The sequence below is a fragment of the Fomitopsis serialis genome (genome assembly GCF_022376445.1).
Source record: "Fomitopsis serialis strain Sig1Antser10 chromosome Unknown B0H18scaffold_47, whole genome shotgun sequence".
NCBI lineage: Eukaryota > Fungi > Basidiomycota > Agaricomycetes > Polyporales > Fomitopsidaceae > Fomitopsis > Fomitopsis serialis.
The window spans coordinates 210,293-237,518 of record NW_025955007.1 but is presented as its reverse complement, the minus strand read 5'-3'; the positions used below and the strand labels follow the sequence as shown (position 1 = coordinate 237,518).

Sequence of the window (27,226 nt, the reverse complement as noted above, 5' to 3'; positions counted from 1 at the left end):
GTCAGAGCATGTTGCCGATGTTGAGCTCGGAATTTATTCCGCATTTCTGCGAATTATTCTGAGCTCCATTGCCCTGTCCAAGTCATGGAATGTGTCCTGGTGTGTTCTCCTTTATTGTACATGGACGCCATCACTATACCGTGCATACTGTACTTTTTCCGACGTCATTCCCTTCAGTCTACCATTTTCCATAATGTTGGCATCTTCAGGGATTTGAACCCGCAGGCTGCACTCATCCGATTTTTCACTCCTTTGTTGATTTCGACTTTGTGGCTGTTTCTACGTACAGTTATGGTCACCTTATGTAATGCACACCGTGGACAGTCCGCCTCGTTGAGCTCTAAGTCCCTCAGACTTTACAGAGCTCGACTTAGGCCTTTGTAATCCGCTCTGAGGCGCACTGCAGCCAACAGCAAGATGCTGCGAGACCGAACTGGATCACAGGCTGGATGTCCAGTATGTCTGCACCCTTTGTAACGTCAGACCCAGATACAAGAGCATCTAGAATTGGTCTCACCATTCCAGTAGCCTCTGTCGAGACAAGAATACAGATCTTGCTTGATATAAACTCCTCCATGACATGCTGACGCACTTTCTGCCTGCGATTGGCATGCAGGAACCCTATTGCGCTGTGGAACTGCTCTCTGAATCACTCATGAAGGTGGTGCCAGACACACTGGGTCATCTGGCGAGTATTCACAAACATGAGAGTCTTTGGTATGTCAGAGGGTGCAGCGTCAGTTGGTACTTCAATGATAGAGTCGAGGGCACTGTAGTCCTCGGAATTCTTCATTCTGACAATTCTTTGCTGGACATTAGGTCGATCGTTCCCAAGATTAAGGTGGAAGGATTTCTCCGGGTCAATCTCCATGCTTCTCTCTGCCTCCTCGAGTGCATCTAGTGTGCACGGACTTGGCTCATTTTGCTGTATGACGGGCGAAAATCACCGCCCCACTGCGAGATACAGTGAGCCTCATCAACGATGAGTGCGCTGATTCCCTTCGATAGGCTCGGTAAGAACATTGTTGCACTCCGCATGTTTCATATACATTTTGGGTGACGTGAAGATTGCTCAATACTTGTTTGTGCATATATTCTATGTACATGTGAGCTGAATTATTATCTCAATAATACACGGCACTTATACAAGCCATTGCAGAGTCCCATGTGTCGCCATTCACGGCAACCGCAGGCAGGTTCATCTTACGGAACTGACGTGCCTGGCACATTGGTGAGTGCTTATTGCTATGGTGCGCATCGAGTCACTCACCTGATCTCTCTGCAGATTCTTTAATGGTGACATGACAGCCACCATCTTCTTCATGTTCTTGGGCAAGAACATGGGCAACATGAACGGGATTGTCTTCCCTCTTCCTGTGCCAGCAATGGCAGTACAGTTGAGCCCAAGAAGAAGAGCCTCAGCAATGTCAAGCTGCCACTTATAAGGCCTATTTCCCCTGCTATTCAGGAAGAACTCATCACTCATAATTTGTTGAGCGCGCTCTGAGTTGTAGCCGTATGTTCGTGTTACCAAGTCCTGAGCAGCTGCCAAGTTGTCGTAAGATCATTGGTATCTTTTGTCATGAGCCCTGACTCTTTGAAGACGAAGATCATCTGGGAGCATGGCTACTTTTTACAGTAAGTTATTGCTGATTGAGAGCACAGTGATTTCTCACGACACACTGCAACACAACACGACGAGCGGACGAGCGCAAATCAAGATGGTAATCTGAGTATCTAAGATAGTCTACACGTGCCAGGTACCACGAAGTTGATGTGACCATTACGGGGCGGGCACTTCAAGGGCGCCTAATGGAGGGGGTGTGCTGCTTGAAGTACCCCAGATCTGTTTTCAGTGCGGTGGTGGGGTGTGACTGCCCAAACTGGATGGGTACAAGACAAGCACGGTTGCACCTCCGAACGGCATCTGGGCGCTTAATGGGCGCTTAGTAAGCGATGTAAGTGCGGACTGTGACTGTGCTTAAGAGAGCTTGTATAGGCTCAGAAAAAAGCGGACAATTCAGCCAATATTTAAAATGATCCAGGCAATGTGAATGAAGCTGTATATTGCATGGGTTTGACATCAGATCAGATAGCATTCTCAATAACCTGGTAATATGGTTGCTGTGGCCCCAGTGAGCTTATATAAGCCTGCTAGTACTTCACTCTTGGAACTGCTCATGTTCTGGACAACCCTACTTGCTGGGGAGAGGGCCATAGCTGGCAGTACAATCCCTTTTGTTGGATGCATGTCAGTTTGAGTAACTTATTGCATGTTCATATGAGACTCTCTGTTGAGAACACAGACCTTATGAATCTGTTTCTTACTTGGTGAATTGCCAAGTTAATTACCAATATTACCAGAATACTAATGAATAGTATTACTAGTTTGTGTTGATATCAACAAAGAGATAATATCTTGGAAATGTTGCAAAGAAGTATGCCTCTGGATCACTAGAACTCAAAGAAGGGGAATCTGGGAGGTCTACAGTAACAACTACTCAGCTGGGACTTGCTGTTGTACAAGTATGAGCCCTTGATCAGAGAGAAGCTTTTGATACAGAAGGATGTCTTTCAATAGATTGTTAACAGTACTTCCACAAGTACAAACCAATCAACAGTAGACAGAGAAGTATACCAGTAAGAAATTCTGAAAAAAGGCCCTTCCAGAATTGTCATGTTATACAAGGAATACAACCAAAGACTGTCCAGTTTGCTGTCACCATTTGTACACTGAAGTGAACAGTTACCAGGCACTGACCAGTAGTGCAAAGCCATACTAAGGTATGTTACTGGATTGGAGCTCAGCCAATAGCAATGGGCTAATGTATGATATGAATCAATGAACCACCATGGTGAGTGCCATCAAGACTGATAGAGTCATGGGTGGCAGGATTGATCACTGATGAATTGAAGGTACATAAGAGTACAGAAACAAGTGGTAGATGAGATAAATGTTTGGACTTGCTCTTAGGGATGCTCGTTTTGAGCATTTCCCAAGTGTGCTCCCTCTTAGCTACATAAAATACTTCATAGAATCCAAATAGTGGAAGACTCAGTACACCACTTTCCCAGGCCATCCAAGATGCACAATAAGGCGAAAAAAGGTAGGAAAAAAGCAAGGCAAGGGTATGTGTGTTAATGATTGCCACTGATCATCAAGCATGTGCTCTGTGAAACATGAGGGACCACATGGATGATAACCTGAAACACTAGCCTCTCCTGGGTATTCTAGTAATGCCTAGTATCAATGGTCATGCACTCTGGTCATAAGTCAAGGGATTTCTATATCTCTAGACACACTCCCAAGGTAATTAATTACCAGTGTCATTTTATGGCTGACTGTGTGTGCACATACAATGGTACTATAGTTGGATTAGACACCATATGTTGATATTGACATTCCTCTGGCATGGCAGATACCATCCAGGATCAACTGCCAAATTGGGTGCTAGTAGGCACACTGCCACATACTCATAGTTCCAAAGCTGTTCATATATCAAACATGTTCACACCCTGGTCTAAAGTGCTATTTTTCCACTTCCCATATAACATGAAATGATTGAGCATGAGTAGCTGACATTTTATAATCACATGTAAAAGGAAACAGTTGCAGCAAATGAGAGTACTCCTGAAGTCATATTACTGACTAGAGAGCTATAAAAGGACAGCCTTATATTGGCTCAGAAGTCCATTGTAGTATGGCCTCTTCACTGTTGCTTAGTAAGCAATGCAAGTCTGCATTATTTCCAGAGCAACCATGACTTCTTCTGAGCGCAATCAGAAAGAAAGCTGCCTTTTCTATCCCCACATACCAAGGGCCATTGCATGAGAATAGGATGATGGTAGTGCATACAGAGGTTAGATATGTTCCAGGCAAAAACAATCTGAGGGACTGACAACCAAGCATAGCACCATCATACTATATAAATGGCACTGCTTCATATTGACAAGATTAGTCAAAGACATGCTTATACTGGACTGCTACAATAGAGCTGCTGACATCAGGCTATGTGCATCCGCATTAGCACATGTGAGATGTACTGTCTTGCATTGGCCTACAACAGTCAGCACAATGTGAAGTCATGGGATTGTCTGATTTTATCTTATTTCCTACCATTTATCTAGCATTGCAGAGACCATCAGACTTTGATATACTATGTGTGGTAGTGTGGTGGCCCCACCTTATGACATTGCTAGCCTATATCTGTTGGTGCAAGTTGTGTCGTCTGGGAGTCTGAAAATTCAGGCTCAGATAAGCAACCCATACTAACAGTTACTTATCTCTGCTTATTGGGGTGGCTGCAAGTCACGTGCACTGTGGGAACAAACTGCCATTCCGGAGGAATCACTAAGGTGTTTCATGGTGGTCCATCATAAGAACAATACCTTCGTACCTCAGGGATTGTAACACCCAGTGCATGCTCTGGCTCATCCACTGTCATTGGTGCATCATCCGCACTGCTGCTGTTGGCTGCACAATGCCAGTGGGCTGGCAGTGGCTGAAACTGGAGCCATTTGCTGTGACACTATGGTGCGCTCAAGCCCTCACTATTGCCGCTGCCATGGTCAGGCAGCACAAGGAATGCAAGCAGCTTTGCACTGCCACATGTATCCACCTGAAGCAGTCATATCTGGTTTTCATTTTGTTGAAGGCCCCCTCGAGCTGTGCATCCATGACTGGCTGTGCAATGGGCCTAATCCCCTTCTCATTCAAGGGACACTCTGCACAAACCACTCCAAACCTGGCATCTATGTCCCATACCTGCCCAGTCCTAGGCTGCAATTGTCAGCACATACACTGAAATGGAACAGACAGCATACCTCAGGAGGCCATAGGAACAGTGCATCACCCAAATGTGTCTCCATGACATTGCCAGGACAGCAGTATGTCACCATCAGCCATACTATGTGAGGGTATGGATTCCAGACTGGCTCACCACTGACACTGTGCACTGCCCACCATTGGGATACCACTATCATCAGGAAAAACCCCTTGTGTCCGCAAGTGGTTGAGCTTTTGCAAAAGTAGTGCTTGCAACGGAAAAGCAGTCACAGAGCACTTGCAAGCAGTTTGACCAATTTTGCATGCGCAAAAGCACTCCTGAGCACTGCTAGTAAGGTAGCAACCCGTCAGACCGACCAATTTATCACTTGAGAGAAGTGCTAATTATTCAGTGCAATTCAAAGTCTGGAGCGCATCCTGGGTCAAGGCCCCACAACACAATTATTTTCCCACTATGACTGCCAGGGCAATTCACAGACAACATCACATTCAAATTTTACATGTAGGACTCGGAGTACAATTACTTGCTGGGGAGAGGGCCATAGCTGGCAGTACAATCCCTTTGGTAGGATACATGTCAATTTATGAACAACTTCATGCTGCCCACATCAGAAGTCATGCTTGGCAAGACTGCTAGTATATTGTGTATGCATAGAGTACTGACATATCTTCCACATTTTGCACTTCAGAGTAGCCTGCTAATTTATTAGGTTGTTGTAATATGAGGATCATAGCTTGCAATCATGAGCAACAGACATTATGGATCTGTTTCTTACTTGGTAGATTGCCAAGTTGCTTATCAATATGATCTGAATACTAATGAGCAGTGTTACTGGTTTGTATTGATAGTAACATAGAGCAAATAGCTTGGGAATGTTGCAAAGAAGTAAGGAGATCCTCTAGATCAACTAGAACTCAGGGAAATCTGGGGGGTTGACTACAGTAACCACTACTCAGTTGGGACTTGCTGTCAGTGCTGTTGTACAAGTATTAACCCTTGATCAGAGACATTCTGATACCAAAGGATGTCTTTCAGTAGATTGTTAACAGTACTTCCCCAAGTACAAACCAATCAACAGTGGAGGATGGAACCAATATACAGAGGAGAAGTATACCAGTAAGGAATTCTGAAAAAGGCCTGTCAAGAATTGATGTGTTATACAAGGAATACAACCAAAGAATGTGCAGTTTGCTCTCACCATAAGTGAACAGTTACCAGACACTGACCAGTAGTACAAAGCCATACTAAGGTATGTTACTGGATTGGAGCTCAGCTCCTGAGTCAATAGTAATGGGCTCATGTAGTACAATGTGAAGCAATGTATCACCATAGTAAGTGCCATCAAGACTGATAGAGTCATGGGCAGGATTGATCACTGATGAATTGAAGGTACACTGGCATAAGAGTACAGAAGCAAGTGGTAGATGAGATAAATGTTTGGACTTGCTCATAGGGGTGCTCCTTTTGTGCATTTATGCACAGCCTTTTAGCTACATAAAATACTTCATAGAATCCTACAAAATAGTAGAAGACTCAGTACACCACTTTCCAAGGCCATTCAAGATGCACAATAAGCTCACAGGCTCATTGTAAGGCAAGGGTAGATGTGCCAATAATTCTCACTGATCATTAAGGATGTGCTCTGTGATTCATGACACACCACTTGCATGTTGTCCTGAAACACTAGCACAGCCTTATGAACACTAGTCACTCATAGATTGCCTGCCAGCTGGGATAATATATCAATAGATAACATAGTCTGAGCTAATAGAACCCCAGTAATATCTTTCAAAGCATCTGGTCACAAGGGGTCTAAGGAGAGCACTACAAACTTGGTAATAGTCCAGTCAGAACATACACCAATAGGTGCCACAAAGAATAACAATGTGGGAAAAAAGATCACTGAAATCTGGTCAGAAAGCATTGTGAACCCCAAATGAAGTCCATTAAAAGGATCTACAATAAAGATAACAAAGCCCAGGAGTGATAACAATTCATGCTGCCTACCCTATTCAAAGACCATATCTATGGAATTTCTTGTAGAAAAAGGGGTTCAATGCCTTGTCCCTAACAACAGACTGCATACTAAGACTTGCATATGGGCCTTTCCTGGGTATTCTAGTAATGCCTACTATCAATGGTCATGCTCTCTGATCATAAGTCCAAGGATTTCTATATCTTCAGACATACTCCCAAGATAATCACCAGTGTCATTTTCTGGCTGACTGTTCATTATTTGTGTGCACATACAATGTATGGTATATATTTGGATTAGACACTATATTTTTCATGTTGACATTCCTTGGGCATGGCAGATACCCCCAGGATCAACTGCCAAATGGTGTACTGGTAGGCACACTGCCACATATTTCCAATGCTGTTCAAATATCACACATGTTCACACCTGGGTCTAAAGTGTTATATTTCCACTTTCCATATAACATGAAAGGACCCAACATGAGTAGCTGATATTTCATCATCACATGTAAAAGGAAACAGTTGCAGCAAATGAGAGTACTCCCAAAGTCATATTATTGACTAGAGATCCATAAAAGGACAGCCATATATTGGCTCAGACATCCATTGTAATATGGCCTCTTCACTGTTGCTTAGTAAGCAATGCAAGTCTGCATTATTTCCATGGCAACCATGACTTCTTCTGAGCCCAATCAGGAAGAAATCACAGCATACACTGCAATATGAGTGATAGTAGACATTGCACTAACAGACACCACTGTCAATACATTTTTCCCATATGAACAAGCCAAGAGCTGTGTATTCTATCTTCACATACCAAGGGCCATTGCATGAGAATAGGATGATGGTAGTGCATACAGACATTAGATATGCTCCAGGCAAAAATTATATGAGCAATTAACAACCAAGCATAGCACCATCATACTGTATAATTGGCACTGCTTCATATTGATACAATCAGTCAAAGACATGCTTATACTGGACTGGGACAATAGAGCTGCAGACATCAGGCTGTGAACTCTGCATGAGCACATCTGAGATGTACTGTCATGCATTGGCCTACAACAGTCAGCTGATTTTATCTCATTTCCTACCATTTATCTAGCATTGCAGAGACCATCAAAGCATTTGATCACCTATGTGTGGTGTCCCTACTTTATGACATTGCTAGCCTATAGACTTTCTAGCAACAGTAGTAGATGCACAACACAACTTGTACAATGTCTTTCTATCACTTTCTAGGATCAGTACTGTGTCATCAAGCTCTGCAACCCATAATATTGATAGCTATGCCATTCACATGTGAGACAAAGCCAATATTATGAACATACTCAGCATTAACTGTGGCCTTTGTGCCACAGGTGTTCACCATTTTCTGCATATGCCATTGCCTGCCAAAGGGTTTAGACATGAGCCAATCAATACTTATAGCAAGCAGTACAAGGTGAGTGGAATCATACAGAATATTCCCTTGTTTTATCCGCATTTTCTGAGCCCAGACACAGCAGATAACTCGGACTTTCCATTTTGAGAAGGTCAGGTACCACATATGGCAGGTTTCATTTAGGTCTCATATAGCCACACAATCCATAGGCAGTTGGCAAGCATCACAGGAAACACAAACAAAGTGAAAGAACCAGTGTGTACAGAGGAATATGTATTTTATTTTGCTTTGTGAATGGTGGGTGCCATGTTTATATGAGTCCATGGGAAGGCATACTATGTACAGCCTCTCTGACATCATAGACATGACTGGGAATATTCCCAATTGTTTTTGATTTTTTGGGAGACCATAGCACAGTAAATACAGTGTCACTGATGAGCTTGTGGCTTGCATTCAAACTCAGCCCAATAACCTATTTTACAGGGCCTATTGAAGAGTTGAACTGAACAGAATAGCCTACCTGTCTGGAGCTGCCAGTCCCTGAGAATTCCAGGTGATAATGGTGCTTACAAGATGGACCAAGACTCATTGAAAGAGTGGCTTGTATCAGGCTATGCATGGGAAACTCTGCATTATTATATGTTTTCTGCCATATGGCCTCAACAGTCAACCCAATACAAATCCATAGTACTATCTAATTTTTCTCTGATTTTCCTGCTATTTATCCAGTCCTGCAGAGGCCATGCATGGCCAACTTCCCAAATGGGCAGGGGACTAACCATATATGGCAGTTTTGTATGTTTGATATCCTCCATCTCACATAGCCCATACATGTGGAACTGTCTTGTACAAGCATCATACACACACCAACATTTGCTTATATCCCCAGTATCACCTAATCTGGGCACCCATGTCAGTACTCAAGGGGCATTCCATGGAGAAGCAATATTTTGGGATTTTTCTGCATTTAATGGGGTTCTAGTAAGAGCTCAGTTAGTGTGGCTTGAAGCCATCAAAAAACTCGGCATGAAGAGCTGAGACTGAAAGATTACTTTAAAAGGGAATCTTTGTCACCATTTCAGCCAATGGGAGTGCTCCAAAATCCCCTTTGAGTGACCGGAGTCGTCGACAGGCCGGAATTCCGGCCTGTCGACGACTCCGCTTCGGCAACGGGCGCTTAGTCGAGCGCTTAGTAAGCGATGTAAGTGCACACTGTTACTGCAGCACAATTCACTTGTTCTGGGGTCAAGAAAATGCGGATTAATCAGACAATATTCCAGGATATATGTGGAGCATCCCTGAGCATATTTACAAGTGGAGAACATTCCCTATATAGTCATTCAGTGCTGAGACATCAAAACATGCATGTTATTACCATTTTTCCCCACCAATAGCTGTGCTGTGCAACTTCCAGACACATCCATGCATTTTAAACTATGCACATATCTATACAGGTCATAGGCAATGTGTTTCAGGGGCAACAGGCCATTCATATTGGCACAGTCACTTGTGATTCTCTAAATGTTGTCCTTTGTTCTTCATTCCTCCAATGTATGATTAACCCTTGAAATGATGGGCTATCAAATGAGTTTATCATCTCTATAACCTCTATAAGAGTTGATTAGATTTCAGTCAGTGTATCCCAGTCAAATGCCACATTCATGCATGTGTTTCTCTGTTTCCTGAATTTCAAACAACTGGGCAAGTCATACTAGTGATATATTGTGGGGGCCTCCATACAAGATGAATTGCCTTCATATACAAGGCAATACAGATGAGTCTGATTACACATAATATTCCCTGATTTTATCTGCATTTTCTGAGCCCAGACTGAGCAGGTTAAGCAAAATTACCATTTTAGGAAGGTCAGCTACCCTATTTAGCAGGTTTGGGATGTCAGAGAATCTGTGGGCAGCATATAGGCTTCAAAAGAGAGACTTTTGAGGTGAAAAGGGATGCACTCATGTGCACAGAGGCATTTGCATGTTTTTTTGTTTTGTGAATTGTGCCATGACCAGTGAAGGTAATGGGCAAGTCACAGCAGCTATAGACTCTATGACATCATACCTATCACAGAGATTATTTTGGGAATTTTCCGCATTTTAGTGGGGCCACAGTACAGCAGGTACACCTGATCATCCCACGATCACCCGCTAATTAGCCACGTCACAGACCCCGGTGTGATCGGGCTAATTAGCCTTTCCTTTGCCCATTCCCCTTACCCGTGAAGAAACCCCCCAAGAAACCCGGGGAGATCTAAGCCATCTCTTCTCGCTGCAAAGGGATAGCTCACATGCACCTGCCCTGCGCCTTCCCGCATGTGTCCCGTTTCGTTCTCTCACGTGCCGGTGGCTTCCGCGCGCTAACACTTATCAGTGTCGTTCTTCCGGCCCCGCCCGCCGTGCCGCGCGGATCTCCCGCCCCCTTCCCTTTTCGGCAGTGTGTCCAGACTGCCTGCTGGCACTATCTCTTCCCGCCAGCGCTCCCCTTTCCCGCCGGCGCTCCCTTCCTCTTATGGCCTAGATAATGTGACCTTGCCTTCTCGCCGGTGCTCCTTCCTCTTATGGATCAGATAATGTGATCCTGCCTTCCCGCCAGCGCTCCTTCCTCTTATGGCACAGATAATGTGATCTCGCCCCCGCCCCGTTCCCGCCGGTGCTCCTCCGCTTTCCGCACTGGGTAACGTGATCCAATGCAACCTTCCCGCCGGCGCTCTTCCTCCCTTTCCTTTTACAGCAAACCAAGCCTCCCGCTGGCGTTCCCCTCATCATCCTCTACCGCGTGTCAACTTCCATCCTGCTTACCGTCTCTTCGATCCACTCGCACGCGCTGGGGGGCTCCGACACGGGGCCCTTTGCTTCTCGTCATCATGACAAACAAGAAGAACAAGGCCAGTCTCTCGTCAAGGGTTACCCTCATGTATGGGCGGGGCATCGGGTGGAAGAGCGAGACAGAGAGTATGCATATAAGTACGATGTTGAAGTGTCGACGGACGGATGAGAAGACTCGGGCGGAGATCTTGAGCGGTGAGTGTCTGCTTTTCCACGCGTCTTGATAGTCTTACAGGTGTGCAGGGATGTCGTTCGAAGATCGCAAGTTTATCAGTGAGATAGCTCCCTCTATGAGCACCACCGCTGAGACAGGAGGCTGGGAGGACATTCCATTGCCACCTGGCGAGGAATCAATGTTTCTCAGCCACGAAGTAGGCGAGAGCGAACTCATAACTACGATATTCTTAGATGACCAGTCGAGGTACGTCTCCTATTGTCCTCGTTAACTCCTCTCATGTCATCTCGAGCAAATAGGAAACGAAAAGACGGCCGGGCCTGCCACGATCGTGTCCATGTACGCAACCATGACTGGATGTCGCAGCGGCACAAGCTTATCCGCGCATATCTGGAATACCGAACCGGCAAGGTGCCGATGGAGAGCGATGAGCTGGAGCAGTGGGATTTCATTATGGTTGACTTTTTTAGTATGTCTACTACCATCTCGAGGTCGATCGCCTCTCATCACTGAGCTCGTAGGCACCTCTCATCGGTTCATTCGCCCAGCAGCGCCTGCAGACCGCATCAATCCCACCCTCCTCCGCCATGGCTATATTGGGTGGGCACCACTGCGACCATCAGTTGCCGTGTCCCTCGACGTTCTCGAGGCCTATCGACAGCAGCATCGCGTGTGCCCGAGGTTCGGTCTTCAAGCCCAAGTCAAGGCCCTATGTCATTTGCATCAGGTACGACGTACAGTATTCGTAGCTTCCGCTGTACTAATGCTATACACAGGTCCCTTTCAACCGCTCCCTCGTCGAACAAATGAACGTCGTGTTTGACGTCTATCTTGACATCTTGCATGGTGTCGATGTGCTTGTCAACGTGGCGCTCGCCCGCGACACGCCGAACTGGTGCATGCTCAATGCATGTGCCCCGTGTTTGTACTCTCTCGAAGAAGAGGAACCCCTGAAGCCGAAGATACTCACGTGCATGGATGGCAACCAGTCGCTGAAGCTGGTCGACGAAGCATTCAGGGCTGGCACCACACGGATCGACGATCGAACGGCGCGGACGGACATTTGGATCTCCCCTGGGCAGGTCGATCGGTTCAAAGATGAGGCCGGCTCAAAGGTACGTCATTGTGCGGCCTCGAGATCATCGCGTTCAATCATCAATGATTGGTTGTCAGGCACCAGCGTCATCGCTTGCAGAGGCTGATGACATCGAGCTGCCCGACGACAATGAGGCGCTCGGTAGCTCAGTTGCCGTCTGCATTGAACGGTGGAGAAACGCGGGTCCCGAGGCTCACAAAAAGATGTTCTCACTCTTTGCAATCACTGGGATCTTCGCGTGTATCTGTCGACACGGCCAGCTTCTCACCTGCTGCGATATGATCCGCAGCGGCGAACTGTAAGTGTACGGCTATCTTCCAGTTGCAGTATTGATCACTATCTTGTTACAGCATGAAGTACCCCCTCGCGATCGTCAACAAGCTGATCGAGGTGTATGGCGAAGACATTGCCGTTGGCTACGACATTGCATGCGCGTTCTGGAAGACTCTCGAGCGGAGCTGCTTGGCTGAGCGGGCACGCTCTGCTCATCTGCGCGGCGTTGTCTGCGCGTTCCATGGATACAGTCACAACTGCTGGTGCCAATTGCACTGGCATCCAATGTACTTGGAGGGTGTGGGCAAGGAGGATTTCGAAGGATGCGAACGACTGTTCTCGGAGTCGAATGCCCTCGCCGGGAACACACGTCTCGCCACCGCCTTCCACCGTGCTCAAGCAATCAAACAGCACTTCGCATTTTGGGGCGAGCAGAAGCACACCGAGTCAGGTAAGTGCATGTCTTCTGACATATCTCACACGTACTAAAATGTGTGCTAGGGAAGTTTCTATACAACAACTACAAGCAAGCTCTCAAAATCATCAGCAACGAAACAAAGGTCTTCGAAGTCCTCGGGCGGCAGCTAGGAACCACCCCAGCTGACTACGAGAAGTACCTCGTCGAGGAACGTGCGTACCTCGAGGGATTGAAGTCCGAACCACCTGAAGTCGCGCGAAGACTCGACTACATTGAAGCGCTGATGATGCTGGCCGACACCGGGTATGTCTGAGTAGACGATCGGCGGAACATCCACAACTAACGGGTTGTCTTGATAGTGCTCAAGCGCAAGCCGCCAAGACCGAGTACGAGAAGATCGGCTTCTATCGGACGTATCAGCAGTGCACCGACGCAGACGTGAACAAAATCCTTACGTTGTACAGGACACGATATGAACGATACGAGGTGCTTGACCAGGGAGTTTGCCTCCTCGAGGAGGAGCTGTCGATCGTGCAGTGTTGGTTGCCCCAATCCCCGGAATGGACAGCAGCCGTGAAAGAGCTGAATGAACGCAAGTATCGTTGAGTTCTCGATAATCTTGAGTGTGTCGTTGTTCAACGCCTTTTCGAGCTTACGAAGCTCAGGATGAGCGGAATAGGTGAGTACGAATATTTGCAACACAGACATCTAGTTAAGTCAATACAGGATACAAGATGCGAGAGAAGATAGGCAAGGCTTTAAAGGCGCGGGCCGAAGCCATCCGCAAGGCTCTTTCGGAGTACAATCGCGTAGCTGCTCGTCTCACCCCGCCGCCTCCGTCACTCACCTGGCATGAACTCATGGAAATGGCTACCCTGTCGGAATTCGACTTATTGCGCGACACTCGCCAGGACATCCGTCGACTCCCGTGGGCTCAGCATACGAATCGCAAGGCGATGGCCGCCTACTTCAACATTAAATGCGCACGCGAGGAGATCCACCGCTGCAACATCGAGAGCGCACGACTCTTCACCAACATGGTCGACGAGCACGTAGACTTCGTTCGCGCGATCGAGAAGACACGTCCAGTCGATCCGGACCTTTCGCAAGAGCTATCGAGACGTCACGCATACCGCGACTGCATCAACAGCAAGATCGTTGCTAAGTTGTACGACATGTCGAAGCTTCCTGGCTTCTCCGGTAAGCTATATTATGGCAAGCACGTCGGTCGGGATCCTGCCAACCTGGAGGATATTCCACTCCCTTCTTGGGTTAAATACACAGCACCCGACACAGGCTCAGCAGCTGACGACGAAGATGACGATGGTAACGGCGATGTTGATGAGTCACCTATTCCCGGTGTCGAGGGCTCTGAGATGGCGGATGCTTTGGTCGGGTACATGGACGAGTTGGGCCGGTCTGTTAGTAGTTGAATATACCTGTATCTGTTGTCTGTACAAATGTCATCTCACGAATTCCACGTTCCTCACAACAAAATCATGATATCGAGATACACTGTCAGAGAGAGTGAGGTGTAGAGAGAGGAGACGAGTCTGATATTCGCATATGTGCCTGCACTCGCACCGAGCGTGAGTGCGAGGTTCAGCCACATGCTTGTTCAACGTGTGCCGCGCATTTGCAGTCCGCCTGCCTCTTCCACTTACCACCACTGTCATGGCGCCGCCCACGGGTATCCTCGATTTTGAACACTGCTTCACTCATCCTGAGCTCAATAGGCTCGGGGCAGACTCCATCTTCTATCACCTCTTCGGACAGCCCGAGCAGTTGCCGCCGATCACACAATACAAAGAACAACTCGACGCCGGCATTAAGGCCATGCGGGTGCACGGCATGCATCGAGATGGCGATCACAGTGTTGCACGCAGGCGATTCCACTCTTTGAATGTGAAAGGGCGAGAACACTGCGCGATGACGAAGGAGGCACATCAGAGTAGGAAGGAGTTTGCGCAGGGAGTGAAGGAATTGGCTCTCGATGCGGTACGTCAATCCTACCTTAGCAATTGTCATCATCTGAATAGATCCCTCACAGGTCACAGCTCTAGATCGGCACACGGGAGGGCTCAGCATCTTGCTTCATATCGATGGTAGCGTATGGCCCGACTTTGTGAACACACCCGAGAACATCAAGGTGCATGTTTACTGCCCTCCACCCATGCTTGAGGAGTACCCCCAGACGTCGGTCACTGTTGCTCGTATTGTTCAAGAGTTCGCGACGCAAATCGCCCTGATGTGGATCGACCGGTGGGGAGCAGCCTTCCTCGCCGAAGGATGGCGATACACGGAAGGGTCGCAGCCCTATCCAAGGTGCACCCCTGTAGCCCGGCCTCTCGTCCCTAACCCTGAGCCGAAGAAGGCACTCTATGTCTTCTGGGGCCACCCACAAGACAAGTTCAAGAGCCTTGTCGAGTCGTTTGAACAAGGTAGTCAGTCTCTACTCACCTCATCACGCAAACCGACTGCGCCTAGTTCTCGTGTAACGACTCGCGACCGTGACCGCGATACAATCAAGGAGCTCCGCGAGTGGGAGGAGCGGTCATTCCAGATGATCACCGAGTTGCAGGTGCGAATTATGGAACTCGAGGCCGATAAGCGCATCTTGCAGGAGGAGAAGGGTGCGCTGCAGCACGAGCACGACAATCTCCAAGGTCATACAGCACCGTACCAACGAGCTCGTCGAGGTGATGTCAGGTCGCCTCGAGAGGCAGGCACTTGAGATGATGGAGCTGCAGCGTTCTCGTTTCGATCACAGTAAGTACATCCGAGTGTGTTCAAACACAAAGACTAACGATTTAGTCTATGCTGCGCGTGGCGCGACTCCTGCAAGAGAACGCGAACGCGCTATTCTCCAGGCATCGCGGGAGAGATCTACAGCGATGAGGGCGACGACTCCTCAGCCTAGGGTCAGCCAAGATGCACCGTCTATGCCGACTGGGTCGGCTTCTGTGCAGGGTCGAGTGCCTGCGACTCCCACTACGCCGCAACACATGCACCAGTTGCCCTCTGCTCATCGCAAATGTCGTCTCGACTCCTTCGGGCCTGAGACGTTTAAGCTTCTGCGTGCTCATGATCTTCCCGACCATTTCCATCGCGACCTCTTTGCCATCGAGGAGCAGTTCTTGCAGGATCGGTGGGCTGGAGAGATTGCTGCGCGAATGGGTGTCTCCATGCGGGTTGCGCAGGACATAGTCGATGCGATGGCCGAGGATGGTGGTTGCTTCTGAACACTGTGCTGCTTTTGTCGTGTTACTCTGTCGTGCTGCTCTGTCGTGTACTCTAGCTCTATATCTTGCAGTATTGAAAGCATTGACAGTATTACTTTGTAACAACCTGCTAACGTCACGTGAATGTACTCACGCCTCCTTGAATAGAATGCTGACTGTCATGCCTCCCCTACCACGTCACACCCACATCCTATCGATAGCTCGACTTCTTCTTCTTTGGCACTGTCTTCGACACTCTCGACGCCTCCAGGCCGTGAATGTGTGGTCAGCTGAGCGCTGCCACGCGTTCACGTCATGCCTTCGAATGTATCACACGGATCGACCGTGGCAGTTGCCGCGAGGCCGCAGCTTCCTCAGAAAAGGAAGAAGGTCAACCGTGACGCCGCCACAGTCCGAGAGATGGCAGCTCGCAACAAGATCAAGAATGAAGAGATTGACGCAGCCATAGCCAAGTAGTACAGTGACAGCAAAGCATTTGCCAACAGCCTTGCAGAACAGTACAGCAACAAGGCTCAGCATTATATGAACCAAATGTTCTCGTCGGCGGACAAGTGGATGCATTCTTGCAAGCCGACGGCCTGGAACACGTGGCTGAGTGCTTTGGCCACTCAAGCAAATGAAGGTGTGTTGTCTCTCTCTGACATCTCGCAGTACTGATGGCGATGCTGTTGCGTAGACGCAGATCCCGGAGACGTGTCCCGCCTCCTGGACTTGCAGTCCGAATACCGCGATTCTTACAACAAATTGACCCAGCAACAGAAAGACCAATTTATTGAAGATCTCAAGGACATGAGGAAATTGAGGAAGTGCGGAGTGCGTCTCAGCGCGCGAAGCCGAATACTCGACTTCAACGCAATGATCAACCTGATGATCTGTCTGGTAAGTCCTTGATTTCTTTCCGCTTTTTCTCCTCTCTTATCATGTACAGATCGAGGGTCTGAAGGCGCGCGTCAGCGTCGAAGGCTTCTTCTGCTTCGTGCGGTCGAATACCGAGTACAACGTATCTCCTCACCTTTGGTTCAGCTCTTCTCAACTCAGCAAGTACCTCCGTCTGAACATCAAGGGCTTCGATCCGGAGAAGATGGGTTTGCTGGCAGAGGCATTCGCGATGGCCGGATGCGACTGGATGAGTGAGTCACATCAATAAGTGTTGTCCCGAGTTAGTGCTGAAACTACGTAGCCTTCTTGCGCACATCCAAGGATCAAGCGAACTTCTTGAAGACCGACATCCGTGACATGATTCACACTGCCCTCGGTGAGTTTTTTGCTACTGTGTCCTTGCTGTTAATCACCAGTTGCAGTCAACATCACCGGAAACCCTAAAGTTACCATGAACTACAAGAACTTTGAACGCGAGATTGTACTCAAGTACGCCATCAACATTGAAGGCTGGACTCCTGGCAAGGATCGTTTCGTCAACCCCTCGGAACTTTCGGACAGCCTCCCCCTCCTTCGCACCCTCCACGAAGCACTCGAAGCAAAGACGTGCAAGTTCGTCCGTCTCAGCGCGGAGCAAGTCGCGGCGCGGAGGAAAGCGTATGACACTCGCGTCAACACTGGCGAGGTCGTGACGCGCAAGCCTCGCAAGGATATCGGCGGCTCACATAAGAAGCCAGCAAAGTGCAAGACTGGTGGCAAGAAGGGCAAACATGGCGGGAATGAGGCGAGTGATGAGGAGGACGACTCGAGCAATTGCGAGGAAGACGAGGACAAGGAGACCGTGCCGCGATCGCGCAAGCGTCGCCGCGTTTCGCGTACAGGCGTGTCGGACCAGGGCCCTTCGCAGGTGGGTGTGTCGACTCCTTCGCAAGCGGGCGTATCGACTCCTTCGCAAGCGGGTGTGTCGGCCCCTTCGCAGGCGGGCGCGTCGGAGCAGGGCCCTCACTGGCAGTAGGACTCGAGGTGGATAGGGGCTGGTATATCCTCGCGGTGGTTTGAGTGTCGTGTCTTTGTGGTGGTCTGAGTGTCGTGCTCGCCTGTGCTCGTGACATACCTAGTATGACTCGCTGTTTCTTGTGGTCTGCTTGCTCCTGTGGTACTCTATCATCTATGCATGTGTTCAGCAACATACTATGAGTGTCAGAATACACCCCTTGCATTGAAATAGTAACTATGTACACGTGGTAAGTACACTGAGACTTAGCCATGGCTCGACAAACATAAGCGCCGGCGGGGAGCCTGGGCTGTGTTACCTAAAACGGAAAGGGAGGAGGAGTGGTGGCGAGAAGAAGAGGCTAGATCACATTATCTGGGCCATAAGAGGAAGGAGCGCCGGCGGAAAGGCAGGATCACGTTACCTAAGCCATAAGAGGAAGGGAGCGCCGGCGGGAAGGCAGGATCACGTTACCTAAGCCATAAGAGGAAGGGAGCGCCGGCGGGAAGGCAGGATCACATTATCTGATCCATAAGAGGAAGGAGCACCGGCGAGAAGGCAAGGTCACATTATCTAGGCCATAAGAGGAAGGGAGCGCCGGCGGGAAGAGATAGCGCCGGCGGGCAGTCTGGACACACTGCCGAAAAGGGAAGGGGGCGGGAGATCCGCGCGGCACGGCGGGCGGGGCCGGAAGAACGACACTGATAAGAGTTAGCGCGCGGAAGCCACCGGCACGTGAGAGAACGAAACGGGACACATGCGGGAAGGCGCGGGGCAGGTGCATGTGAGCTATCCCTTTGCAGCGAGAAGAGATGGCTTCCCGATCACACCGGGGTCTGTGACGTGGCTAATTAGCGGGTGATTGTGGGATGATCAGGTGGCAGGTACAGTGCCACTAAGGAGCCTGTGGCTGAGATTCAAACTCAGCCCAAAACCTCGGCAGCCTGCCTGATTAGGGCAGAAAAGGGCTTGTTGCACCAATCAGAGCAGCTCGGCATCCCTCTCGTGCCGTTCGGAGGTGCAACCGTGCCAAATTTCCACATGGTTGCACCTCCGAACGGCATCTGGGCGCTCAATGGGCGCTTAGTAAGCGATGTAAGTGCGGACTGTTACTGTGCTTAAGAGAGCTTGTTTAGACTCAGAAAAAAGCGGAAAATTGAGACAATATTCAAAATGATCCAGGCAATGTGAATAAAGCTGTATATGGCATGGGTTTGACATCAGATCAGATAGCATTCTGAATAACCTGGTAAGATGGTTGCTGTGGCCCCAGTGAGCTTATATAAGCCTGCTACTTCACTCTTGGAACTGCTCATGTACTGTATACTTTTAAATGGTTCGTCAGTCACGTGTCACAGGCGGCCCCGACGAAACGAAAATCTGGTGTGAATAACGTGTCACAGGGCCTTTGAGACGGGCGCTAGACCTGCGGCGCCGGCGCTACGCGCCCAATTAGGTAGGCAGTATACCCAATCGGGTAATTTGACGAACACAAATTTTCGTCAGGCCGGTCACAGTCACACTTGGGTGACGAACCATTTAAAAGTATACAGTACTGGACAACCCTATAAGATGGTAGTGTAAGTACACATTCAGGTATGTATCCCTAGATTGTGTCTGTGAGCAAGACAAAGCCAGCAGTGGATGCATAATTACCATATGGAGTATGTGACCTTCCCAAAGAGGAATCATGCACAAACAGGGGCATGTAGGGCTCAGAAAAATGCAGAAAATCTAGGAAATATACAGACACATCAAAGACAAGTGTATGATTGCCTTGAGCTGCAATGGTTACCATTACATTGTATGCAAGGGCCATAATATGGCAAAAGATGCTCAGATTACCCATTATAGTCCTTGTTACCTGTATTATTGAAGCTACTGAGTAGTCCACAGTGTCTGAACTACACATATACATTGCAGTGTACATATAGACCATATTTGAGTCATAAACAAGCAGATTGAATCTGCAGAGGCACATGTGCATTTTTTTGCTTTGCATTTCCTGGGTTAGCCAGCCACTGTATGCACTCAGTAAAATTCCTGTATACTCTCTGAATGAAGGGCTATCAGATGAGCATACTATGTATACTATGATTTGTTACTGGCTGAGGCTATATAGGCCCTACAGTGTGTGAGCGCTTGCAGCAATGGGCCACCAAGCTGCCAGTCACATGATATGTTTACCAGTTTCCTTATTGGGGCAACTGCTAAGGTGTTTCATGGGCCTCATCCATAACAGAGCACTTAGCCACTGCATTTGTTTGTATCTGTTGGTCCAAGTCGCGTCATCTGGGAGTCTGAAATGTCAGACTCAGATAAGCAACCCATACTAACAGTTACTTATCTCTGCTTATCGGGGTGGCTGCAAGTCACGTGCACTGTGGGAACAAACTGCCATTCCGGAGGAATCACTAAGGTGTTTCATGGTGGTCTAGACATCACAAGAACGATACCTTCGTACCTCAGGGATCGTAATTCGCATCTGATGAGACACAACGACTGGGTGCAAGCCGATTGGCAGCAGAGAAATCTAGAACTCCAGAGTGGAGCAATGGGATCCTTGCTGCTGATGGCACACCAATCAAGGTCTTTGTGAGACCTGGGTGGTATGGGAATGACTTCTATGGGAAAGACAAAATATATGCAATCCAGCTTACGGCAGGTTCTTCAAATGACAATGTCTGTGCTCATGCTGATTTTACTGCTTCAGCTTATCATTTGGATACACACCTATGCCGTTGGTCAGCCAGGCAGTGTGCATGATGCCACTGCCTTCAAAGAGACATATACATGGGCTAATCACAATCAACTTCTCCACTCCTATGAATGGATCTGGGCAGATTCTGCATATCCTTTGCTACCTTGGCTCATCACACCTTTCAAGGCACCCCGTGGTGGTAGCCTCACTGCCAGGCAGTGCACATTCAACTATCGCTTGTCCAAAATAGGGGTAGCTGTGGAGCATGCAATTGGCCTTCTGAAGATCTGCTGGCAGTCACTGAAGGAGCTACGTATCTACATCACAAGTGATGTCAAACTGGCCTATGCAATCATGTGGATCCGTTCCTGCCTCATCATGCACAATATGGTCATCAAGAGCAAATTGGCCCATGGTCATGACATCCATCAGCACAATGCATGGAACAAGGAAATGGAGACTCTGGGTGTTCATGAAAGTGAACATCCAGGTCTAGATGATGATGATGTTCAGGAGGCAGAGGAAGGTGTGGAGAATGTAGAGAGTACTAATGAAGGCAAGGCTAAGCGGGAGGAGCTGGTTGAGCAGTTACTCATGAGCCTTCATGGGCAAGGCTACTCTTACTAGGATTATTTTCATAATTTGTCACATCAGACATGATCACACAGCATCATTGCATTGGTACACAGATGATACAACAGTAGACAAACACATACACTCAAGTCTCACTCACAACGGCGGCACCCCAAACACATGAGTAAGAGACAACGAACTACCAGCACTGCGATCAACATGATACATACCACGGTGAGCATCACTGATGGGGGTGTTGTAGGCACCACTGTCAGTGCCGGGCATGGGTACAGATGAGGAAACACCAGCGCCACCAACGAACAAGTTGTAGTAGGCACTACCATCAGCGCGGACTGAGCCAGGCACAGACTGAGATGATGACACATTGGTGCCACCGACAAACGAGGTGCGGTAGGCACTATCATTGGCGCGGACAGAGTTAAGTGCGGACATAGATGACGGTGCACTGGCGCCACCGACAAATGAGGAGTGGTAACTACCGCCATAGCCCTGGACAGTGCCAGGCATCGACAAAGACGACACCAGGGCATCAGTGCCACTGACAATTGCGGTGTGGTAGGCATTACCGTCGACGTGGGCAGTGCCAGGCGCAGACAAGGATGATGGGACATCGCCGCCGGTAGTGCATTGCAGGGGTATACCCCTGGGTGTCAAGAGCGATACCCTTACCCTTACCCTCAAGGGTATGATACCCTTGAGAAGGGTAAGGGTCACTGGAGGGTACCAGCGGTTGTGAGGGTAAGGGTATTTTGAAGGGTATTTCACCTCAATTGATAATCCCAGTTTGATATATCACTGTGCTTTCCATGGGAGTCATATGGGGCAAGTGGGTATGCACAATTGCTGACATTGTGGCACATTGTTGGTGTGCAGCATGTTTTACTCCCTGACTGTTCCTATTCATGGATAGTGTTGGCTGCAGTGCATCTCAGAGCGATTCCAAAGGCCTAAGTCAAGCTCTAAGTCAAGCTCTGTAAAGTCTTATTATTCAAAGAAGCGAAGATACACACCTAAGTCGAGCTCTGTAAAGTCTTAGGGACTTAGAGCTCGACGAGGCGGACTGTCTACGGTGTGCGTTACATAAGGCGACCATAACTGTACAGCAGAAACAGCCACAAAGTCGAAATCAACGAATGGGTGAAAAATCGAATGAGTGCAGGGGTTCAAATCCCTGAAGATGCAAACATTATGGAAAATGGTAGATTGAAGGGAATGTCGTCGGAAAAAGTACAGTATGCAAGGTATAGTGATGGTGTCCATGTAGAATAAAGGAGAACTGTTCACACCAGGACACATTCCACGACTTGGACAGGGCAAGGGAGCTCAGAATAATTCGCAGAAATGCGGAATAAATTCCGAGCTCAACATATTCTCCTCCTACTCCCCTACCTGAAGTTTCATCTGAGGATTTCCTAGATCCTATCGTTTTTGAGTCCGAAGTTTCTGATTTCCACAAGATTATTCTTTTAACTACCACAATGGGTGATGTCAAGCTTGATGTGATCCCTGTACTTGCCCAAGCATCTCAGTACACTTGCAAGCCAGTAGCTTCTGCATCTTCTCCCTGCAGCACAACGACGGTATCAAAACGCGCGACTTGTCCAGTCGTGGCAGGCTTTGCTTTCACTGCGTCTGTCTCCTGCATCTTGTCCGTTAAGGGTTCCGGAGTGAACTTGAAGCCATGAAAAACGTCGAGACGTTGGAACAGCATGTGGTCCACAGTGTTCCTCAGCTGTGCTGCAGTGAGAGGTTATCCGTTCTTCAGGTTGTAGATATGTTGTGCCAGTGCGTCGACGAAGCCTGGTGTGCGGTGTTTGTCGACGATGGATAGGAGGGTCTGGAGAGGTGCAGTGGGGTGTTTCGGTAATTTGATTCAACTGTTAATTCAAGAGGCTGGTAATCCATCAGGTTCTGAGTCCCCTGCATCACTGTTGTCCCCTGGCTCGTAATGACTGTTACTCCTAAGCATGCGACGGATGGACGAGCTGAGCAAGACCATCTTCTCTTGTTGTGCCAGCCAGCGAACCATCTGAGGACGTGCATTGCGATGGTTCGAAGCCCTCCACCCTTTCTTTGCGTAGTTGATGTGGAGGTGTTCAAACACCTCCGTGTTGTAGTTGTCTGTCATTCCTACGAGTTGAATAGCATCAACATAATGAAGTAACAAATGAAACTTCAGTATGTTAAGGTGCTCGCGCACACCGAGGTCAACAAGGACGTGTTCGTTGCCATGAATTGTCTTGAGGGCGCCCTCCATGTATTGGAGTGTCGTATCGTCGTGGATAGTGTACTGAGCGAGATAAATGAAGTCCAAAATGGACCTGAAAGCGATGATCGCCTTCTGCGGTATCTTGCCTACTAGACAGGCAAGCAATATCCGCGCTATGTGCTTGCGCTCGGTCCCTGAAACTTGAGAGAGGGATGAAATCCCATTCTTGAAGTGGCGAGTACCAAACGCAGGTGGAAGGCAACAGATGCGCCTATTGAGCTCGTGCTCATTGACAAGTTCCGTGGACCATTCAACAGTGTGTTTGAAGACTCCCTGGTAAAGTTGATGGAGTACGTCAGGAGTGATGCAGGAATGTATGTCAGTATAAGGAAGATCACGCCAAAACGGGTGCACCACATAGCCGGAAACGTTGAGGTCTTGACACGCTCAAGTGTACGCGTTCGAGCTAGTGTTGCCTTGGGTTTTCTTGCTGGCGCGACGAAGGACATCCAACGTCCACAGGGAATTTCGAGGTGTACCTGGCTTCGCAGCCTTGAGAAGCTCCTCTGGTACCTGGCACTTGGGGCAAGTCCCCGACTTTGCACAGGTCACCATACATTGCTCTGGATAATCTGCGACGTAGGCAGCGGGGATTGGGTGCACTTGTTGAACCTCACCATTGCCAGAGGTAATGTCGATGCCTTCCTTGCCTGCCTTGACCAGTGGCTCCAAGATTGTGCGTACCGACACATAGAATAACTGTTGAATGAGAGCGTGCTGCTTGCGCTGTGTGATGCCGTCCGAGCTAACCTTGTCAACAGACAGGTATCCTATAAGGATGCACGCATGCTCAGATGGCTTGCACCTCAGAGCACACGGTATATTGCCCAATGTCATGTAGACTGGGTACGCCGCCTTGTTTCTGGAGAATTGAGTTAGCTGTGTTTTGTCCGTCGCTATAATGACGGGCGCAACTGTCATGCCTACAGGTAATAGACTCTGTTGCTTGAATCAGTAAGATATATATATATATATATATATGAAGGCTGACCAACTCACCTGGACTGCGTGCCACCAACACCCTGTCCACATTTCGTTGTAGACTCGATGCTTCCTGGATGTATCCGAGAAAATGTGTCGTGGTCGATATACGATTTGGTCAGTGTGCTCTGGATTGCCTAGTAAGGTACATATGGCTTGGATGATATCGCAAAACTGGAGGAGATGCCTCTCGTTCGGACAGTCCTTGAACGACAGACACCTCTCCATCCACTCCGCCCTCTCAGGAAGTGAGTCCACATGTTGGAGGAGAGATCGAGTGTTGTGATACGACAGGCCGAGTCTCTCCCGGAACTGAGGTGTAGCAGCTGTGATTAATGTCTACTGCTCTAGCGTATAATATGAGCAATCACTCACCCCGGGAATTTCTAATGCCTTGTCGATGGACCCCAAGGTGAGTCCTTCTTGGATTGCCCATGAGGCAAACTGCCAGTCCATCTCTGACTCAAACGGCTCCCATGCATTCTTTGATTGGTCCTCTGCGCCCTCTTCTTCTGCTGCTCCAGGTTATAATCTTGCGCACTCTGGTGAGAATACTCCTCACCTGATGGTGCCTCCTCCCTGCCCTCTAGCCATTTATTATGCATGTGCGAATCAACGTCAGTGATCACACCTGCCTCTTCATCTTCGTCCACCACTTGCTCATCATCATTGTCGTCTAGTGAGAGCGCTGTACGTCTCGAGTTCGGAATTGATGTCGTTGAGGGCCCGGCATTGCCACTGTCTCTGTCTCCACTTCCACTTCCACTTCCACCATCGTTTCCTTGCCCTCCTGGATCAATTGGGTGCTTCGACGGCACACAGAAATCAATAAAGTCGAAGAGTGAGTCTAATTCATTGTCCTCTCCTACGTTGTGGTTTGCATCTGCATCTTCTTCATGTGGATCCTGCTGAGGCCAGTCTTTGTTGTCTGGTCGACTCAATGTTCGGACTGTCCTGAATATACTGTATGATTTAATTGATCAACCCGACGCTCATAGTGGATTAATTTGCTTGCCCTGAGCTCTCAACCATTACGTTGTCATCCAGCCCTTTGTCATTCATTGTGAACATCTCTCTCAATTTGCCTTTCTTGTACCATGAGCACTTTTTGCTCATGGTCTGGTGTGCTCCAAGCCCCTGCGTCGTCTTGAATCCCTTCTGACAGGTGCCGCAGGTGTCATTGAGGAGCTCCTCAATTGTGTGCTTGTGTTTGACCATTCCTAGTCCATAAAACTGACTTCAGACTTGCTGGGGAGAGGGCCATGGCTGGCAGTACGATCCCATTGGTTTAGACACATTGAGGTGTGAAGAATTCATTATTGCCCATTTTCACTGTCTAGTTGCTGCCTGACAGCCCAAATACTCTATGCATCCTGGTTATCTACATTGTTGATTTCAGTGCTCCATCATGAGCAATATTACAATTGAGAAAGTAAGCCACCATGTGTTGTGTGTCATTGCTATATTCATAGGAAACTGTCTGTGAAGAGCACATACTTACACTGAGACTTGCACATGGAATCATTATTGCATTTGCTCAGTATTCCAGTAATGCCTACTCAATGGTCATGGTATCCAGTCATAAGTCCCATGAACACAAAGGGTTTCAACCTTTGTGAGATAACTTTTGGTTTCATCTGCTGGCTGACACTTACTTCTTTTGTATGCATGCACAATTCACCACCATATTGCTCTTGTTCAACCACCCTCTCAATATATACAGATTCTCTACTGTTTATTTGGAATGCCAGGTACTCCACCAGATATTACCACAATGCACCATGTGTAATAATACCTGCTTCTTGGACCCTCCCATGATATATACAACACTGTTGAACTGGCACATGTGTTCACTCCTGGGTCTATGGTGTTATTGTGTGACTTTCCATATACCATCAAAGAATCCAGCATGAGTAGCTGACATTTTATGATAACATGTGAAGGGAAATGTTGCTCCCAATGAGAGTAATCCAAAGTCACTTATTATTGACTCAAGATCTAGAAAAGGACAGTCAGATATTTGCCTAGAAGTCCACTATAAGTATGGTCTGTTGCTGGTTGCCTAGTGGAAGTCTGAGTGACAGTAGACATTGTACAAATAGACATCATCAATACATGGTACAATCATTCCCTGCCCATATGAACAACCAAGAGCTGCCAATTATATCACCCAAGGCTCATTGCATAACTGAACAATAGGACCTGGTAACACATCAGCCTATAATATGATGGTAGAGGTTAGATATGCTCCAAGCAATTATCACATGAGGGAATAGAGTTGGTGTCATCTCATTCTCCGCCATTTGTCCAGCACTGCAGCAACTATGAAGGGCTGGGATGTATGGTAAGTCTGCATGTCTAGTTGCTCACCTCATGACACTGGTAGTCTATACAGTTCTCTAGTAAGAGTAGCAAGTGCACAGTACAGTGTGAACAAATTCTGGAACCCATATTTGTGATGGCTATGCCATTATACAAGGGACATGCAAAGCAAAGTCAATGTTATGAGTGTTTCCAGCATTGAATGGTACCTTTGTGCTGCAGGTATTCACTGCTGAGTGATCATGGTCCACATAAGGGGCTGAGAAGCCAATTACTAGTTACAGCAAGTAGTACAAGGTGGGA

At 48.1% G+C, this 27,226-nt stretch overlaps 5 protein-coding genes across 5 annotated transcripts; 2 read left to right on the top strand and 3 right to left on the bottom strand.

The window, feature by feature from the left end:
• Window positions 1-370: 370 nt before the first annotated feature.
• On the bottom strand, window positions 371-895 carry B0H18DRAFT_878765 (uncharacterized protein; the record flags this gene model as incomplete). The annotated part of the gene is made up of 3 exons (XM_048040646.1): window positions 371-469; window positions 518-629; window positions 654-895. Coding segments are annotated over 3 exons (453 nt in total), but the record flags the coding sequence as incomplete, so codon positions are not given.
• Window positions 896-897: 2 nt separating this feature from the next.
• On the bottom strand, window positions 898-1,552 carry B0H18DRAFT_878711 (P-loop containing nucleoside triphosphate hydrolase protein; the record flags this gene model as incomplete). The annotated part of the gene is made up of 3 exons (XM_048040643.1): window positions 898-1,030; window positions 1,135-1,220; window positions 1,271-1,552. Coding segments are annotated over 3 exons (501 nt in total), but the record flags the coding sequence as incomplete, so codon positions are not given.
• A 9,881-nt stretch (window positions 1,553-11,433) lies between these two features.
• B0H18DRAFT_1085727 (uncharacterized protein) lies at window positions 11,434-14,374 on the top strand (the record flags this gene model as incomplete). The annotated part of the gene is made up of 9 exons (XM_048031954.1): window positions 11,434-11,623; window positions 11,706-11,881; window positions 11,931-12,269; window positions 12,328-12,548; window positions 12,601-12,974; window positions 13,025-13,248; window positions 13,362-13,514; window positions 13,566-13,620; window positions 13,668-14,374. 9 exons carry the CDS (start codon window positions 11,434-11,436, stop codon window positions 14,372-14,374), a joined length of 2,439 nt encoding a protein of 812 aa, XP_047891931.1.
• Window positions 14,375-16,477: 2,103 nt separating this feature from the next.
• Window positions 16,478-18,077, top strand: B0H18DRAFT_1120468 (uncharacterized protein; the record flags this gene model as incomplete). The annotated part of the gene is made up of 6 exons (XM_048034128.1): window positions 16,478-16,635; window positions 16,687-16,805; window positions 16,860-17,062; window positions 17,112-17,313; window positions 17,364-17,438; window positions 17,485-18,077. The coding sequence occupies 6 exons, from the start codon at window positions 16,478-16,480 to the stop codon at window positions 18,075-18,077; spliced, it is 1,350 nt and encodes a 449-aa protein (XP_047891930.1).
• Window positions 18,078-24,940: 6,863 nt separating this feature from the next.
• On the bottom strand, window positions 24,941-25,819 carry B0H18DRAFT_955913 (uncharacterized protein; the record flags this gene model as incomplete). Its single annotated transcript, XM_048042405.1, has 3 exons — window positions 24,941-25,116; window positions 25,164-25,555; window positions 25,698-25,819. The coding sequence occupies 3 exons, from the start codon at window positions 25,817-25,819 to the stop codon at window positions 24,941-24,943; spliced, it is 690 nt and encodes a 229-aa protein (XP_047891929.1).
• Window positions 25,820-27,226: the final 1,407 nt, after the last annotated feature.